This window comes from Octopus bimaculoides, chromosome 2 (genome assembly GCF_046866305.1).
Source record: "Octopus bimaculoides isolate indiv1 chromosome 2, ASM4686630v1, whole genome shotgun sequence".
Taxonomy (NCBI): domain Eukaryota; kingdom Metazoa; phylum Mollusca; class Cephalopoda; order Octopoda; family Octopodidae; genus Octopus; species Octopus bimaculoides.
In genome coordinates this window covers 55,956,842-55,976,769 of record NC_142929.1, presented here as the reverse complement: position 1 = coordinate 55,976,769, position 19,928 = coordinate 55,956,842, and the positions used below count along the sequence as shown (strand labels likewise).

At 35.5% G+C, this 19,928-nt stretch overlaps 1 protein-coding gene across 1 annotated transcript in view; it reads left to right on the top strand.

Moving 5' to 3' along the window:
- Positions 1-19,928, top strand: part of LOC106876318 (sodium/glucose cotransporter 4) — a 151,037-nt gene that overhangs the window by 62,482 nt on the left and 68,627 nt on the right. Inside the window, exons 4-7 of the mRNA XM_089345776.1 lie at positions 4,568-4,636; positions 6,639-6,743; positions 8,380-8,439; positions 10,996-11,100. Coding sequence (XP_089201902.1) covers positions 4,568-4,636; positions 6,639-6,743; positions 8,380-8,439; positions 10,996-11,100 — 339 coding nt within the window. The remainder of the gene's footprint in view (positions 1-4,567; positions 4,637-6,638; positions 6,744-8,379; positions 8,440-10,995; positions 11,101-19,928) is intronic.

The window sequence follows — 19,928 nt, the reverse complement described above, 5'->3', positions numbered from 1 at the left end:
TTTCTTTTATTCTTTGCATTCAATGTTAGTGTTTGTTTGGCATGTTAACAAACGATTTTTTTTATGAAACCTAATGTAATTCACCAGCTAAGTAATTGCACATTACTTACAAAACAACTTTATATACTTGCAAAAGTTTATTTAGGTGTCATCAGTACAAGTTAATGTGCCTGTCTACTTAGGTTTCTCCATAGTTGAAAGTCATTTTTAGTAATTTGAACCTGAAGGAAGAACTTGTTGGCATATTGTTATTGGAAAGTGTTCAGATTCTTCTTCTTATCACAGCCATCATTGTTTGTCACTGTCAGCATCACATTATTATCATTATCTTCATCAACAACAACACAATCTCAGATAAAAGCAGTGCAACTTGCAAAATCATGCATGCTTGCATGTACATGAATTAGGTTTGGAAGAACTGGAAATATGAAATATGCTTGGAGAGACTTGAAAATGGGATGGCACAGAACAAGTACTTAAGAGCTTGAAGAAAAGTTAGACATTGAAAGTACTTTGTAAAGAAGGTGCAGGGAAGAAGAGGTTTGCTCATATTCTGTAATGAGAGAGTGTGTGTTCCTGATTATATGGTTGTATACTAGTATACTGTGGAGACGCAATGGCCCAGTGGTTAGGGCAGCGGACTCGCGGTCATAGGATCGCGGTTTCGATTCCCAGACTGGGCGTTGTGAGTGTTTATTGAGCGAAAACACCTAAAGCTCCACGAGGCTCCGGCAGGGGATGGAAGCGAACTCTGCTGTACTCTCTCACCACAACTTTCTCTCACTCTTACTTCCTGTTTCTGTTGTGCCTGTAATTCAAAGGGTCAGCCTTGTCACACTGTGTCACGCTGAATATCCCCGAGAACTACGTTAAGGGTACACGTGTCTGTAGAGTGCTCAGCCACTTGCACTTTAATTTCATGAGCAGGCTGTTCCGTTGATCGGATCAACTGGAACCCTTGACGTCGTAAGCGACGGAGTGCCAACAATAACAACAACAACTAGTATACTAGAGAGAATCAAGACATTGTTGGGAAGAAATTTATAGGGAATGATGGCAAGATACTTACCCTTACTGATGCTGAAAAGAAAGAGACCTGGTAGTCCTATTATGAGGACAATGCATTCAAGGAAGTTGGCTTAATACATGTAGACAGACCCAGTAGAGGGACTACCCATTAAAGTTGACTATAGTTGTGAGTACAATTAAGGACATAAAACAGACATGGGTAGTCTTTTACGAGAAGTGGATCACGAGACATAACTCTTTATCTGGTGGGCAGCACTAGTAAAAAAACATTAAAGGAAATTTTCCTTCGGTTTTGTTGTCTGAGGAGAGTTATGTTGTCTTAATGCCTTATTATCTAACACACTCACAAAGAAGACTTTGCTGGTTTTGTCATGTGATACATATGTATGTTGACAGTTGCATATAGAAGTGCCAATCACTTAAACTAGATGGAATTTCTGGAAGAGGAAGACCCAGGAAGACATGGGACAAAGTATTGAAGACTGATCTCGAGACACTGAGTCTTACACAGGAAATGACTAAGAACTGAAATATCTGGCACATTACTGTACTCAAGAAAAACTATCTACCACACCAAAATTGATACCAGTGATTGTACCGCGTTAACCCAGTGCACTCTGTGTAGTGGTTGGCATTAGGAAGGGCATGCAGCCATAGAGACCATGCCAGAACAGACAGTGAAGCTTGGTGCAGCTCCTGGCCTTACCAGCTCTAATTAAACCATTCAATCCATGCTGGCAAGGAAAACAGATGTTAAATGATGCTGCTGATGATGGTGATTGATGTTTATGTGAAACAATTGGTTTCAGTCAGATACCTTTCTGTTTGCTAACCAAGACATAGAAATGGATGAAAACAATGATTATAGTAAAGTTTGAAGTCATGACTTGGTATTCAGTATTATATTACTTCATCTCATATGCTTTGGTGTTTTGTAGTTTATTTATTAGTCTTTTCACCAGTATTTAACTAATTGTGTAACTGTTAATTACTTACTGCACATGTAGTTTAACTATAGTTTCTGCTTTTACATAGACATGACAAAGTAAATAGACATACTTATAATCGTAAAAATTTATTTAAATCTGAAATTATTTATTCAAATTATTTATTAATTATTATAATGTGAATATTAATATTTAGTAGACATGCCCTTTGCAATTTTTGTTTCAAGGACCCTATTAGGCATGCTACTAATCAGATAATGAATACAGTAATCTCAAAAGATTTAGCTTTGTGGATCGTTTCTTGATCTTTTTACAAAGTGTCCTATCTATTATGCCCCAGAGGTGTTCAACAGGGTTCATATCTGGTGACTGGCTTGGTCATGGTAACTTTTTGATGCCATTCTCTTCCAGCCAATCTTGAATCTTTTTAGCTGTGTGATAAGGAGCCCCATCTTCCATAAATAAAGAATCTTCTTTAATCATTTCACTGCTGGAGAAGGTTGGAAGGTGTCCTTTCTGCAATATGGACATATTTTTATTTGAGTTTATGTTTCCCTCACACTTCACCAGCTGTGATCGACCATTGCTCCAAATTTCTCCCCAGACCATCACAGAATAGCCACTGTGTTTTATTGTTGGCTGCAATCATTTCCTATCAAACTCTTGATCACAAACTCTCCAGACACTCACCCACTGTCAGAAAATACAGCAAATTTAGACTCATCAGAGAATATGACAGTGTCCCAGAATGCTAGTGGCCTCTCCACCATCTCACTGATCCAATCTTTTCTCTGCTTGATATTGGCTGGTTGAAGAAACGGCTTCATTCTCACTGCTCTGCCATAGCAGCCATGTTTATGGAGATACCTAACAGCCTTTCTGGGACTGACATCAACTTGTTCTGCTATGTCAAAGGCCTTGCAATGAGATTATTCTCCACACTTTCTCTTAATAAAGTGAAGGATCCTGTCAGAGGCCCCTAGTCGACCTGGGTGAGGTGATGTGGACTCCTTCCCCTCTCTGGTGAATTGCACAATCACTCTATTAACTGTAGAAAGTGAGATCCCAAGGTTTTCAGCAATTTTACTCTAAGTCCATCTTCAGATTGACTTACAATATGGTCTCTTTGAAATTTGGATAGTTCCAAGGCTTCTTTTGTATGTGGCATGATTATACAGTCACATATAGAACCTGAAACATAAAAATGTCAATTAATAAAAAATATAAACCATTTCAGGTTAAAATAAACACAAAACAATGTTTTATGGGATGTCTACTTACTTCTGTTATGTCTGTGTATATTCTGAATAAATTTATTACTTTTTGAGAGAATGTAGCGTGGATTGGGTTTTGATATAAATTGAGTGGTTTATATACAATCAAGTTTTGTTTCTCATATTCAGTTTTTTTATTTGGTTTAAATTATATTTTCAGAAAAATATATCATATGTCATCATTGTCACCACCATAACTGCTGCTGTTCATTTGTTATTCATCTTAAATTTGCTAGTCTTTTACCTAAATCAGAAACCATTCTTTGTCTTTTTATTATTATTATTATTGTTATTATTATTAAAGAAATGCAGAGAGCTGGCAAAATAATTAGCATGCTGGGCAAAATGCTTAGCAACATTTCATCCATCTCTATGTTCTGGGTTCAAATTCCGCTGAGGTTGACTTTGCCTTTCATCCTTTCAGGGTCAATAAAATAAGTACCAGTTGAATACTAAGGAAATGTAATTGACTTACCTCCTTCCCGAAAACTGTTGACCTTGTGCCAAAATTTGAAACCATTATTATTATTAAAGGCAACAAATTGGCAGAATTGTTAGCATGATGGACAAAATACTTAGTCGCCATAACTTTGGCTTTACATTCTAAGTTCAAATTCTTCCAAGAATGAGCATTGGGGTTGGTGTAATTGATTTACTTCTCTCCTCAAAATCACTGGCTTAGTGCCAAAATTAGAATGAATAATTACTTATATATAAAGATAGTGATCTGGCAGAATTGTTACCATGCTGGACAAAAAGCTTAGCTGCGTTTCTTCTGGTTTTTATGTTTTGAACTCAAATTCTACTAACCTTTCATTACCTTTCATCCTTTTGAGATTGATAAAATAAGTACCAGTTGAACCATGGAGTTGATGTAATAGACTATCTCTTGTCCCTAAAATTTCAGGCCTTGTGCCTATAATAGATAGGAGTATTATCATTATAATTTATGAAGATTGACTTAAGTCTCCATGAATGTAAATACACAATAAGAAAAGCATGATGCTATATGTAGTAAAATAAAAATTGACGTTATTTATTATTATTATTATTATTATTAAAATGCTTTAAGGTGGCGAGCTGGCAGAATTGTTAGCATGCTGGGCAAAATGCTTTGTGGCATTTCATCTTTATGTTCTGGGTTCAAATTCTACTGAGGTCAACTTTGCCTTTCATCCTTTCAGGGTCGATAAATTAAATACCAGTGTAACACTGAGGTTGCTGTAATCAACTTATTCCCTCCCACAAAAAATTTCAGGCCCTGTACCTATAGTAGAAAGGATTATTCAAATGCTTTATATTTATATTTATGTTCAGAGTTCACGGAAAAACCGAAGCAGTACCAGTGGATATTTCATGGCTGGCAGGAACATGAGTTGGATGCCTGTAAGTAAAACTATTTTATTGTATTTTATTCACTGTTTATGAAGAATATGTCCCTGGTTACAGATTTTCATGTTTCAATAAGTGTCTGACAGCAGAAGTAACAAAGTATCTGTAACTTGATATACAACAAATAGCACAAGAAATTTCATTTGGAATGTACTAATTTTCCAATTTGTTTGCTGATGGTTTTTTTTTTTTTTTTGAAGTGTATTAATGCAATTAATTAAAAGTCTGATCATCGTCATCATTATTTAATGTCTGTTTTCCATGCTGGCATGGGTTGGATGGTTTGACAGAAGCTGACCAGCTGAAGCGCTGTTTAGGCTCCAAGCCTGTTTTGGTATGTTTCTACAGCTGGATGCCCTTCCTAACTCTAATCACTTTATAGGGTGTACTGGGTGCTTTTACACAACACCAGTATGAGTGGTTTTTATGTGACACCAGCACTTACGAGCTCACAAGATTAGGGATGCTCAGTAGAAATGTGTGTGTGTGTGTGTGTGTCCTGCCACCGCTTGACAACCAGGTGTTGGTGTGTTTACATCCCTGTCACTTAACAATTCAGCAAAAGAGACTAATAGAATAAGTACCAGGCATAAAAAAGAACTAAGTACTAGGGTCAATTCATTATTGAATTAAATGTTTTAACAGGGGGGTTTATTTTTATTTTATTTAGCATTCTCCATTCCTAAAATGTTATTATTTTTTTATGTTTAGGCCATGTTTGTCCTCCTTCTGATGGGATATATATGCATGATTAATTCAAAGTGATGTGAATAAATAAGCATTACATTTAATAGAGTAACTTAAATGCTAAAGGGTTAAACAAATATTAAATTTATTTTAAATAATTAAATGACATACAAGTACCTGAACATTAGTTTAAATGATTCAAGTTTATTAATAGTGTACTGTGGACGGTATTAGTCTGTACAAGGTACATGTATACTAGTCTGGTGGACGTAGGAATATGAAGTTCCTGTTTGTATATTGTGGAATATATGAGGATCTGGACCATCAGTATCTGAAAAGTCAGAGTTGTACCTGTTCTGTTATCTACAAGAGGGCGCTGAAAAGTTCTTTGTTTTAAGGGTATTGTGAGAGGCCTGGTTAGAAGCCCAACCTTCCAAGTTCTTTCACAGGGTTTAGAAAACCTGAAGAATCGCTGCAATATATGTGTGAATCTGAGAGGGGATTGTTGAATAAGATCATAATTAACTGATCTTCCTGCATTTTCTTTACCCAAAGCAAGGAACTTTTCAGCACCCCTCGTATCATCATCATTTAACGTCTGTTATCCATGCTGGCATGGGTTGGATGGTTTGACTGGGCTGGCATGCTGGAAGGCTGTGCCAGGATCCAGTATGATTTGGCATGGTTTTTTTACAGCTGGATGCTCTTTCTAGCACCAACCACTCTGAGAGTGTAATGGGTGTTTTTATATGCCAATGGCATGGGTGCCATTTGCATGACACCGGTATCTACCATGACTACGATTTTGCTTAGCTTGATGGGTCTTCTTCTTAAGCAGAACGTAATGTCAAAGGTCTTGGTCATTGCCTCCGTGAGGCCCAACACTTGAATGGAATTCAGCCACTTTGCCTCTATGAGGCCCAACGCTCGAAAGGAACTCAGCCACTTTGCCTCCATCAGACCCAACGCTCAAAAAGTACTCAACTACTTTGGCTCCATGAGACCTGTTGTTCAAACACACACACACACATATATATACATACATACGCAAGGGGTTGCTGAAAAGTTCCTGGCCTGGTTAGAGGATCAACTTTCCGAGTTCTTTTGCAGGGCTTAGAAAAACTGAAGAGCTGCTGCTGTATGAATCTGAGAGGGGAATATGTTGAATGAAATCATAATTAACTGATCCCCCTGTGTTTTTTTTTACCCAAAGCCAGGAACTTTTCGGCACCCCTTCATAAAGCATAAGTCTCAATAAAAAAATTTCTTTGTGATAATATTTGACAGAATTCTACATTCTCTTTTACAGGTTGGAGCTTCTCTGTTTGCCAGTAACATTGGGAGCATCCATTTTATTGGTCTGGCTGGTTCAGGAGCAGCAGCGGGCATAGCAGTTGGAGTATTTGAAATAAATGTGAGCTTTTTTTTTTTTTTTTTCTGCGGCATATACAGAAATTTGTGCTTTGCTTTTCTAAATTATAAATTAGAATTTTGGCTAGTTCAGTTTGATTCCCATTTGAAGTCATTCCATTTCAGCTGTAACTTTGAATAGGTTTTTGCTCTCTGAAACGGGGCCTAGTGGCAATTGAACTTATTGACTCTTCTTTTCTCATGTTTGACCTAATGTAACATTTGGAAGAAAAGTGATGTACTTACCTAGATACAACATGATAACTTAAAGTTTTTACCATTTTATTATTTTTCTTGTTTCAATCATTTGACTGCAGCCATACTGGAGCACTGCCTTTTAGTTGAAGAAATTGACCCCAGGATTTACCCTATGTAAGCCTGGTAGTTATTCTATCAGTCTCTTTTGTTGAACTGCTAAGTTACAGGGATGTAAACACACCAACATTGATTATCAAGTGATGGTTGTGGGGGATCAAACACAGACACAAATATATATATATATATATATATATATATATATATATATATATATATATTTATGACAGGCTTCTTTCAGTTTCTATCTACCAAATCCACTCATAAGGTTTTGGTTGGGCTAAGGCTATAAGGCTATAGTAGAAGATACTTGCCCAAGGTGCCATGTAGTGGAACTGAACCTAGAACCATGTGGTTGGGAAGCAAATTTCTTACCACACAGCCATGCCTGCACCTGTTTTTCAAATAACTAAACTGGTCATCATCAAATTTATAATTTTTATGTCTGCTTTCTATGCTGACATAAGTTGGACAGGTAGTCATGGTCCAACACTCATACACATTATTTTTGTGTGGTTTCTATAGACTGATGCACTTCTTAATACCAAACTCTTTACAGAGTGTCCTGGGTGCATTTTATTGTGGTACCACTACTATTGAAATTGTCATATTAGATTTCAGACTGAAAACAATCTTGCATTGTCTTTACTCATTTATTGGTCACTTAATGGAGTGTACTGGGTGATTAGTACTTGTATGCTGCAGGTCTAAAAAATCCTCATTACTTTACCTTGCTTCTGTTCATTCAAGCCAACATGACAAAAGAAATAAGAAGAAGATAGTCATGGAAGCCTGGTACTTATTCTATGGATCTCTTTGCTGAACGACTAAGTTATGGGGACGTAAACATATCAACACCAGTTGTCAAGCAATACACACACAATGGGTTTCTTTCAGTTTCTGTCTACCAAATGCATTCATGAGGCTTTGGTCAGCCTGAGGCTATAGTAAAAGACATTTGCCCAAGGTGCCATGCAGTGGGACTGAACCTGGAACCATGTGGTTGGGAAGTAAGCTCCTTACCACACAGCCATGCATGGATTTTTTTTTGAAGGAATATATATAACTTTATATGTTAGTGTATTGATGTTGTTCAGGTTAGGAAAGACAAGTGCTATGAAATGCTACTAGAAGACTGAAGATGCTGGTTGGTGTGCAGTACAAAAGATTTCCATCATTTGGGACCAATAGAAATCTGAATTATATGCAGACTGATTGAATTAAAAAGCATGAACTTATTGAATTGAATGTTTTAACAGGGGGGTTTATTTTTATTTTATTTAGCATTCTCCATTCCTAAAATGTTATTATTTTTTTATGTTTAGGCCATGTTTGTCCTCCTTCTGATGGGATATATATTTCTGCCTGTTTATATATCTGCTGGGGTAAGTTCTTTACTTTTTTTAGTGATGCCTCTAAGTAATTCAGTTGCAATTGTCTAAGTGTTTTCATTAGCATCATCATCATTATCATCATCATCATTATCATCATCGTTACTATCATCATTATCAGTGTCGTCACTACCACAATACACCTATTATTTTTCTTATTTATATATGTTTGAATGTGTGTGTATGTGTGTGCGTCCGCCGAGAGGTGTCAGAAAAGTTACCACAGGGATAACTGGCTTGTGGCGGCCAAGCGTTCGCAACGACGTCGCTTTTTGATCCTTCGATGTCGGCTCTTGCTATCATTGCAAAGTTCACCTTGTGGGACAGCTCTGATTGGCAGTTGTGTTCAGTCTCTGGTAAATGTTATCTCCTAGAGCAGTGTTCTCTAACATTTTTGCACCAAGGACTGGTTTAATGCAAGATTATTTTTCCATGGACCAGGAGGATCAAGTACATGTTAAAACACAAGGAAATACATAATATGTAAGTTAATTATTGCATATATAAAACATATATAATCTAAAAACACCCTGCAAATTGCAATAGTCAATAAAATAGTTATAAAAATTTTTAATTTATTCTTTCTGAGCAGCCTGGTACCAAAATGATCCACATCCTGGTACTGGTCTGCAGCGGGACACTTGTTCTAAAATTAGTATCATAAAATCAAAGAAGAAACTAGATTTTGGTTGTTGTTATATAATTGTACAGACTTGCTGAGAAATTTTGCTGCATTTTGAAAATATATATATATAAAAAAAATAACATATATGGGATTGTAATTAAGAAGAGCACTAAACTTGAACTAACAGATAAATCATTGAATGAATGGTGTGAAGTACTGACTTTAACCATGTCAAAACAGTTTTATCAAATTGTATCCACTAAAGTATAATATTAAAAAAATAAATAAATAAATATGTGTGTTTGTGTGTGGAGGCATGTAACTTAGTGGTTAGAACATCGCACTCATGATTGTATGATTGGAATTTCAATTCTTGAATTGGGCATCGCCTTGTATTCTTGAGCAAATCACTTTGTTTCACATTACTCCATTTCATTCAGCTGTCAAAAATCAGTGAACCGGCTCAGAGAATGGCTCGGGAAGGACTGATAATCCAGTTTGCTGTATGTATACACACACACACACACACACATATATATAGGCAGTACGCTGGCAGAAACATTAGCACACTAGACAAAATGGTAAGAGGGACTTTCGGCCTTAATGGTCAGATGCTGCCATAGTTAACCTTGCTTTTCATTTTTTCAGGGTTGATAAAATAAATACCAGTTTAACACTGGGGGCAGTAAAGTTGACTTGTTCTCTCCCTCAAAATTTCAGGCCTTGTGCATATAGGAAAAAGAATTTTTATTATAAAGGGTTGAGAGATGGCAGAATCATTTACATACTGGACAAAATACTTAGCAGTATCTCTTCTGGCTTTACATTCCGAGTTCAAATTTCACTGAGGTCAACTTTGAATTTCATCCTTTTGGGGTCTACAAAAGAAGTACCAGTAAAACACTGGGTCAATCTAATCAACTTGCTCCTTCTCCCAAAATTTCAGGCCTTGTGCCTATAATAGAAAGTGTTTTATATCTATATATATGGTGGTTGTCTACTCCTTATGCAGAGTTTGACCACCTCCTGTACCTACACCTTAGCGCCATCATGGCATCTGATGTAGCTTTTTAAACCAGACAATGTTCTGAAAAAACACCCACATACATTGCACCTCTGATTTGGACTACCAAGACCTGCAGATAAGTTTTACTCTTTGTGAATCTTAAAATGTCTTTTGAGGCCTCCGTTGGATTTGCAAACCTTCTGGCATACACTGCATTCAAAGGTGTGCACAGACATATAGGCAGAATAGTTGGTGGAGGTTCATTTTCCATGCATTTGCAGCTGAGATTTGAGGCCAGCAAATGATAGGCATGGTCTGTCACAGACTGTGCACACAAAAAGGTCATTGTCATTCACCTTCTTGATCGTTACATTCTTCCTTAGATCTCTTTTGAGTCTTACTTGTGTTACCCTGGCCTCTTCAAATGCTTTCACTCCACTCCACACCTTTGTTCACCATCCAACTCGATCCAAAGGAAGGGTTTTGATATCTTCTGGGGGAAGTGACAAGTAACTGAGACCTTTGGCAATATATACAGTGCTTGAGAAGACCTGTCAAACCAAGTGAGATCATGGCCGATGCCAGTGTTTCATAACTGGTACTCATACTGGTAACATGTAAAAAGCACCCACTACACTCTTGAAGTGGTTGGTGTTAGGAAGGGCATCTAGCTGTAGAAACCATGGCAAATCAGATTGAAACCTGGTGCAGCTCCCCAGCTTACCAGTTTTCAGTCAAAGCATCCATGTTTTTCAGTTTCCATCTACCAAATCCACTCACAAGACTTTGGTTGGCCTGAGGCTATAGTAGATAGAAGACACTTGCCAAAGGTGCCTGGACATGTGGTTGGGATGCAAACTTTAGGGTCTCCTCTCCTATTCTGATTTATTCAATGGTTTTATAATTTTATTTCATATAGATTTATACCATGCCTGAATACCTGAAATTGCGTTTTGGTGGCCGAAGAATCCAACTTTGTATGGCTATTCTCTCTATTATCGTCTATGTGTTTACAAAAATCTCAGTAAGTATTTTTCTTTTCAATATCATGTATTTGTTTTTGTATTTTATTATTTCATAAAGTTTATAGTTTCATAAATATTATAATTGAACCTTAAAAAAAGTGTTATATTTCTATTTGTTGTTATTCATTTTCCTTGTTTTCTAGACATTGTTTTATATTGTGTTGTTATGGTAATATTTGATTTGACTGCATTCTTACTATTTCATTGATTTATATTTCGGCCACATAGCTACAGGAAATTTATACTTAGTAAAATTTATTACTGAAGTGAAAATTCAGGTCACTCCTGGAGTAGTTTTTCTTTCTTTCATTTTCTTAACTTATTTGTAATATATTTTTTAAGTACTTAACACATCTAATCTCTTTTTTTTTGGATCCACTGAAGACACAAATAGAAGTATGGAAACATTGCGTAAAATTTTGCGGTAACATACATGTTATTAAAAGGGGGAAAGGATTTTGTAGAGGGATTATTTGATGAAAAATTTTATGGGAAATGGGAATAATACTTGTTCATTAAGATCAATTGATACTATGAAATATGTTAGAAATGATTATCCTAAATGAAGAAAATAGATGAGTTTATAAAAATTAGATATTTGAATGTGATATATATCTTTTTTTTATATGAACTTGAATTTTCAAAATGAAATAGTTGTTTATTTTTTGGATTTGTTACTAGCTGTATTGTTGATGATTATGTTGACATTGATTCACATGTATATCTTTCTATGTATTTTTATTCCTTCTCCAAAACTGAAGCACAGTAGTTAGTCATAATTTGATATCCAGTATAACTAAGTAGTCTTTCATGTTTTTCATTTACTTTGATGCTTTCAATACTGATTTACATATATTGGGCTTGATTTTTAGCACCATGTGTTGTTTATTTTTTTGAAACAATAAATATGGGAATGAAGCTAAAAAAACAGTTGTGAACTATAGATACTGAGCATCACCAAGGTCTTAACCTATTCCTACAGGAAAACAATGTCTATAACAACACTTTGTTCTTATGGCTCAAAGGGTTTTGGTGCAATATTACTTTGAAGGGAATAAGTGATTTTCTTACATAAGCATAAAATGTGAAATATTTGGAAGGTAAGACAGGTTGTTATTTTATGTGCCTATATAGAATATTATATAGGTAATGTTCTTAGTAAGAATGGGTACCAAACTTTGAACTTGATTTACTAGGAACTTACAGGAACACAAGGGAGCAATTATTTTATGGGTATTTTCATCTTACTCATATATTTGAATTTTTGTGATTATAATGTTATTGGGTTAATAACTTGGGTTGGCTATATTCTATTGTATTATACTGGTAAAGTTGCAAATATCCTGGGAAATCAGTGTACAAATTTGGATCATAAGGTATTTATTTATTTACATGTTTGTTTATCTATTTTATTTTATATTTTAAACATGGATGCCTGCAAGAGAGTGAGTAAAATTCTGAGAGGCCTTTTAAAAATTCTTGTGAGTGTTCTTTTTTAAGACGGAATTAAAACAAATGTAGCAAGATTTTTCTTGTATTCTAGTGTTTTCTTTTTGCATGATGTATGGAGAGGAACTGATCCAACCACATAATTGAGTGGTAAACGCTCACTTTAACTATTAGATATGGTTAGATCAATATCTTTTTCCATGTACTAATGAAGATGTGCACATTTAAAGTCTAAACTGTTTATCAGTTTTGGTATGTATTTTTATAAGGTAGATTTCTTAGAGTGGGAACAAGTGTCATTTATGACTTTAATTAAAATTTCATTCAGTCATAATCATAGGCTAGAAAGATTCCAGGGATAGCTATGTTTATCAGTCCAATATCGAAGTGGTATTTGTTATCTGTTTCCAAATATATACATATAAACTCTTTCATATATATTAAGTATTCTTTCTTCTTCTTCATCATCATCATCATTGTCGTTTAATGTCCGCTTTCCATACTGGCATGGGTTGGATGGTTTAACTGAGGACTGGCAAGCCAGAAGGCTGCACCAGGCTCCAATCTGATCTGGCAAGATTTCTACAGCTGGATGCCCTTCCTAACACCGACCACTCTGAGAGTGTAGTGGGTGCTTTTTATGTGCCACCGGCATGAGGGCCAGTCAGTCAGTACTGACATTGACCACACTTAAATGATGCTTTTTACGTGCCACCATCAGGGGAGCCAGTCAGGTGGCACTGGTAACGACCACCGCTTAAATAGTGCTTTTTACATGCCACCAGCATGGGAGCCAGTCAGGTGGACTGGCAACAATCATGCTTGAATGGTGCTTTTTACATGCCACCAGCACAGGTGCCAGTCAGGCAGTACTGGCATCGGCCACAACAATGACTTCATTTGAATCAACAGGTCTTTGCAAGCACAGTTTATTGCCCAGTGATTGAAGGGTACTCTTAAATGGGCCAGTTATGCTGCACTGGCATAGGCCACAGTTACAGTCTCACTTGGCTTGCTGGGTCTTCTCAAGCACAGCATATCTCCAAAGGTCTTGCAAGAGTGGCTGTGAGGTAAGTAGCTTGCTTACCAGCCAAGGGTAAGTGTCTTCCACTGCCCAAGGTGCCACACAGTGGGACTGAACCTGGAACCATGTGGTTGGTAATGTTAGTAAGTAGAAAATGTCTATGCTAACATGGAAAGCAGATGTAAAATGATGATAATGATGACAGATATATAGGAATATTTAAAAATAAAATTTTTTTTAAGTGCCAAATACAATTTAACTGACGATTTCTTTAAGTTGATTATCTCCTTTACTTTTTCCGTGGGGAAAGCGGGAGGTTTAAATATTTCCTTAATGTGGGTGGGGTATATGATCATTATTATGTTTTTCTTATGCAGCTAATATCTTCATAACATCAGTTTAATTGTATCGCCAATAGTAATCTCAGTTGTTCATAGCAATACTCTAGAACAGGGATTGGGAAACTACAGTTTAAGGGCCAAATCCATCCTGTAAGCCAAATCTTGCAGCCTCATCCTGATTTTGCTGGAATATGTTATGTTTCATACAAAAATTCTTTGAGTCTATAATTAATGAACAGTAAAGCTGAGGCACCCAAAATATGGAGTGGAAATCTCAAATGAATCGAAATTTACTGTCCCCTGCTCTAGAACTTAAAATACAATAGATTTCTTTGAAATGCTTGTTACTCGGTGATTCCTTAACTAAAACTCTTGGATGAATGTCTTTATTAATTGTTTTTCAACTACTACTATTACTACTATCACTACCTACACCACTGCTACTAAAACAGCTGCTACTACTACTACTACTACTACTACTACTACTACTAATAATAATAATAATGATAATATGCAATAAGGGTGGAGCACTTGCAGAAAACATCACTACTTGGAACCGCACGAATACTCCGGAAGGAGGTCGAAAAATAAGAGGTGTTACCTTAGGTTACTGGTAGTGAACAGCTGACACTGTAATACATCTCCAGCGTTAGAAGCTGTGCAAAGGCAATAATGATGATGATGATAATCATAATCAAAATGAACTTCTAGTAATAATAAATACTTATTTTGATGTTTGTAGATTCATGTTTATTGTATATACAGGATAGCATTTTATCTTTAAAAAAATTGAAACTTACTGAAACAATTATTAATAATAATCTAAAGGAATGTGGGCCTGAAATATACAACCAAACTATCAATTTAACCAAAGACATCATAGAAAACTAGATTGTTATTAACAAATCATGTGCATTTTTTTTTTTTAGTTTTATATATCAAAAAATTATTTTTTAGAAATTAAGTACCATTTCGAATGAGATTGTTGCCAGTGCCCCTGGACTGGCTCTTGTGCGGGTGGCACATAAAATACACCATTTTGAGCGTGGTCGTTGCCAGTACCGCCTGATTGGCCTTCATGCCGGTGGCACGTAAAAGCACCCACTACACTCTTGGAGTGGTTGACATTAGGAAGGGCATCCAGCTGTAGAAACTCTGCCAAATCAGATTGGAACCTGGTGTAGCCATCTGGTTTCACCAGTCCTCAGTCAAATCGTCCAACCCATGCTAGCATGGAAAGCGGACGTTAAACGATGATGATGATGATGATTTCTTGATTCTTGTTTTGGCATACAAAATGTTTTTAGTCTACAATAAATGAATATGTATCTTAATAAATAGCGTAGTCCAGTATTTCATAAAGATTTAAGTTACAATGAATTTTAAATTTTAACTTTTACACTTAATAAATGGTTCTGTAAGTTAAGAAGTGTTACATTTAAATAGATATGTATTTTCTAATCATTGGTGTTGTTTGGACCCAGGTCAGTCCTGATTGAGGAAGCCTATGATCAAAGGCATTCAAGTAAATACTATCCTGCTTTTTATCCCACAGATATAGTGTATCTCGATCTACATTACTTAACCCTTTAGCATTTAATCTGACCTAAATATTCTACTTGCTTTATGTTCAAACTGGCTAGATCTGGTGTCTCACACCTACCCTAAACATAAACAATCACATCATCAAAACCTCAAGGTTACAGGATAAATTCAAGACAATGTGAATAAATAAGCATTATATTTGACAGAGTAATTTGACAGCTAAAGGGTTAATGTGTCCTTTTATTAATGTATTAGGTTACAATTGGAGCGATATTTAGCCGTTATTTTGAATGCAAATTGTAGCAGCTTCTTTAGTGGCTTGCATAAGTTTTGTGACAATGAACAGAAACATAATGAAAATTGAAAAGGAGGAACTAAGATAGTAAATTTAAAATATATTTGTGCATTTACATTTATGCTTGTGTATCAGTGGAGAAATTATAAGCATTACTAAGTATTAGCATTTAAAATATGAAATATTAGTGAATTCAAACTAATAATGTCATCAATTCATCATCAGCATTTACCATCCACTTTTCTGTGCTTGCATGGCTTAGACTAATATCCATTGATGCTGATTTTTCTGTGGCCTGTTGTCAACCCTCATCTATTTCCAAGCAAGGTAATATTTCCCAAAAGCCAGGTTTTTTTCTTTTTATTCAAGGAAAATTAGGAATGAACAACATTGCTTGTATGATGTTAGTATTCATTTACAACTATTATACAATATCAAGATGAGGAGACACAAGTGTGTGTGTGTGTGTTTATATGTACACACACACAATAGGCTTTAAGTTTCTGTCTACCAAATCTACTCACAAGGCTTTGGTCAGCCTGGGGCAAAATTAGAAGACACTTGTCCAATGTTCTTTCTAGTGGTTCAGAACCCAGATCCACATGGTTGGAAAGCGAACTTTTTAACCACACAGCCATGTTTCAGTCGTATTTTTTTTTTTATTTGGGATTTATATTCATACATGTTGTAGCTGACAGAATTCCAACACAGATTAGTGTCATGGCTCTCATGAATTTATAATTCACTGCATTTTCAGTGGTTTTCTATGAGAAAGAAGTTTTGCACAGTTGATAGAAGCTTCTCAAGATAACTACCACAGGTCCATCTTTGCTCTTTGTATCTTGTATCAAAAATACATAGTCAATTGCTTAAAATGGTATTGAATTTTTTTTTATGTTTGAGTATTAGCTGTAAATAAGTTTAGTCCTTTATTACGTCTGCCTTAGTGAAGGTGGAGGTATTGTTTTCAGCCGTGTTTGTTTGTTTGTTTGTTTGTCCATGGACAAGATATCTGAAAAACTGCTGGATGGATTCAGATGAAACTTTGAGGGCTATTTGACCTCGTGACCTGCATGAACTGATTAAATTTTTGGATCGATCTGATATCTGACAAGGATTCTGGATTATTTTTCCTGTTTTTTTACTTAATTGCTGAGAATGGTTTGGCTCATTTTTAGTATTCTTGTTTGCGAGAGCAGTTGAATTTATTTCAGATATTCTCATTTTCAAAATCATCTATGGCTAATTGCTGAGATGATGTTGGTGTTGCTTTGGCAAAGGTTTGCGCTCTATGAGTGCTCTTTTTCTCTTGTTTTCAGTTTCTTTTTGATAGTTGTTAATCATTTTCATCTTTAAAATTAATTTCTAAGTAATAATATTTATCAAATAATTGCACAAATAGATATTAATAGAAAGTAAACATAACTGGTGTTTTTTTAATTGTTGCATTCTATGAAGTTTTTGGTATTTGAGGTAGTATAGTGAATGACAAATGATGTTTTTAGAGTTATTTTAGAGTAGTACAGATATTATATATATTCAATAGCCTATATTATTGACTCTAAATAAAAGAGACACTTACTCTAGACAAGTACAATATAAATTCTTATCCTTATCTCACTTCCTACTTTGGAAGACTACTTTTATACACAAACTCAAATTTATTAATATAAATAAATGAAAATATATTTAGTTGTATTTCAGGATGGTCTTTTTCTTTTTTTCTTTCCAAATAAACACACATGCTATCTATCCGTTCTTCACGCATTTATTACCATTCTTATTTTAACTCACGTCCATTGTCAGAAATCTTTTGTCACACATTTGTGACCTCTTCAGTGACACTTTCATGTGTACTCCTGCTCTGCTTAGTCCAAGAGGTCACAGATGTGTGATGAAAGTTTTCCAGAAAATGGAGATTAGTTAAAATAAGAACAGTAATAAATAACTGAATAACAAATATATAGTGCATGTGTTTATTTGGCAAAAAAAAAAAAAAAAAAATGACCATCCTGAAAAGCAACAATATCTGTTTCAACAGATGGTTTCACATCAGGAACCTTGCAACAAAAAATCCTTAATGTATTTAGTTGATATTTTCTCTAAAATAAGGCCTCTCAGTAACGATTGTTCACTCTCGAATATTTAAAAGATTAATGTTATATTTTAAGAAAATTCAAGTATTTTAAATAGAAAGAAAAATGAAATCCTGTATACAATACAGTGTGTTATTTTTCTCATTCCAAATTTGTCTTATATTAATGATCTAGAATTTCAGATATTTCATACTTTTCGAAAGAACAAAATAATTTGATTAAAAAGTTTGAAAATTCAAATTAACTAATAAATATTTTGGCTTTGTTTATCTGAAAAACTGAAAACAAAATTGATAGATTCTATAATTTATTTTTCTAAACTTGTTTCTCAATGAAAAATAAATTAAGAATTTCTACTTTTTCCTAATAATTACATTTCTCCCTTAAAGTTCTGCAATACAAGGTAGGACGGATTTGACTAACACAGCTTGTAACATTCCAGATTTTGGTATTTCGACTTTGGATGTAGTTCCATTGATGGCTCAACCAACAGAGGATCTTCACATAACAAGACAACAACAAGAAAATAATATATCTTCCATGCTGTCTTATTCAGCTTGATAACTGAGATGGGTGAATGTTTTGTCTACTATTCCTTGAAGTGTTTCGTTAAATGAAAATATTTAAGAAAATAGATTTTTTTAAAGCACTGGAAGCAGTCATATGATTCATTTTTCATTAAGGACAACTGAAAACTAGGGAGCAGAAAATTGTCTACACAAAAATCATGATAACAGATAATATGCGTGCGTGTGTGTGTGTGTGTGTGTGTGCATGCAAGGGATAGAGAAACTGAAAAAAGAGAGAGTGTGTGTGTATGTGTGTGCATGCATGCAGATATGAGTGCGTGTGAGCATGGGATCATAGCTTGATACACCATCACCTACATGGCTGGCATGGATGTAGGGAAGTTACAGAACAGCAGTGAATAAATGAACAGAAGAGAGCAACAAGAAATGCTTCATCATAGCCATTGAAGACAAAATGAAAGAAGACACAAGCTGAGAGCAATGAAAAAAATGTGAAGCCAGTACTAACCAAAATTGTTACTGAGTTGTTGGAATTCATACAACTGCATCTCCTCTAATATGGATGGCACATTGATGACGGTGGGGAACAAGTGTGGTATAATATGAGACTAACAAACATGCACATCCACTGGCAGTTTACATGTCTTGGATATGTAGTCACATTGATATACTGGAAAGGTGCTGAGATCAATGTGCTCTCCAGTGCTATGCAGTGAGAGGGATATATAAATACACTATAGTACAAGCTATCTGCAAGGTGTGAGGGGATGCTGAAAAGTTCTTGGCTTTTAGGGTATCAAGAAAAGCATGGTTGGAGGCCCAACCTTTCAAGTTCTTTTACAGGGCTTAGGAAAATGAAGACCGCAGCTATGTGTGAATCTGAGAGGGGAATATGTTAAAAGAACGTCCTGTATTTTTTTTAACCCAAACTTAGGGCATATATATGTGTGTGTATGTATATATAAGCGTGTGTGTGTGTGTGTATATATATATAAGCGTGTGTGTATGTGTATATATATATATATGTGTGTGTGTGTGTGTTTATATATGCATGTGTGTGTACATATGTCTATATATATCTGCGCTTGTGTATGTGTACGGGGATGTATGTGTATATATGTGTGTATATATGTGCGTATGTATATGTATGTGTGTATGCATATGTATATGTGTGTGTATGTGTGTGTATATATGTGTGTGTGTATGTGCATATGTATATATACACGTGTGTGTGTGTGTATATGTATGATCTCTGTGTAGATATAAGTGTGTGTTTATTTATTTATTTATGTGTTTCAGCCAGGTGGCTGCGGTCATGCTGGTGCACCACCGTGATTTTCCGTCTTTATGCTGTGCTCTCTTCACGTTCCTTGCATGGCTCTTCTCCCCCACCTGATATGGTCCAATCAAGAGTTTTGATGGCACATCTGGTGTATAAGAGAATTTGACATAGCTGCCCTAAACTGCATCTCATTACGAGCCATTGGTTCGTCTGGTATCGTGGAGAGGAAAGCATCAAGTTTTGTCTTGAAGACCTCTGCATCCAT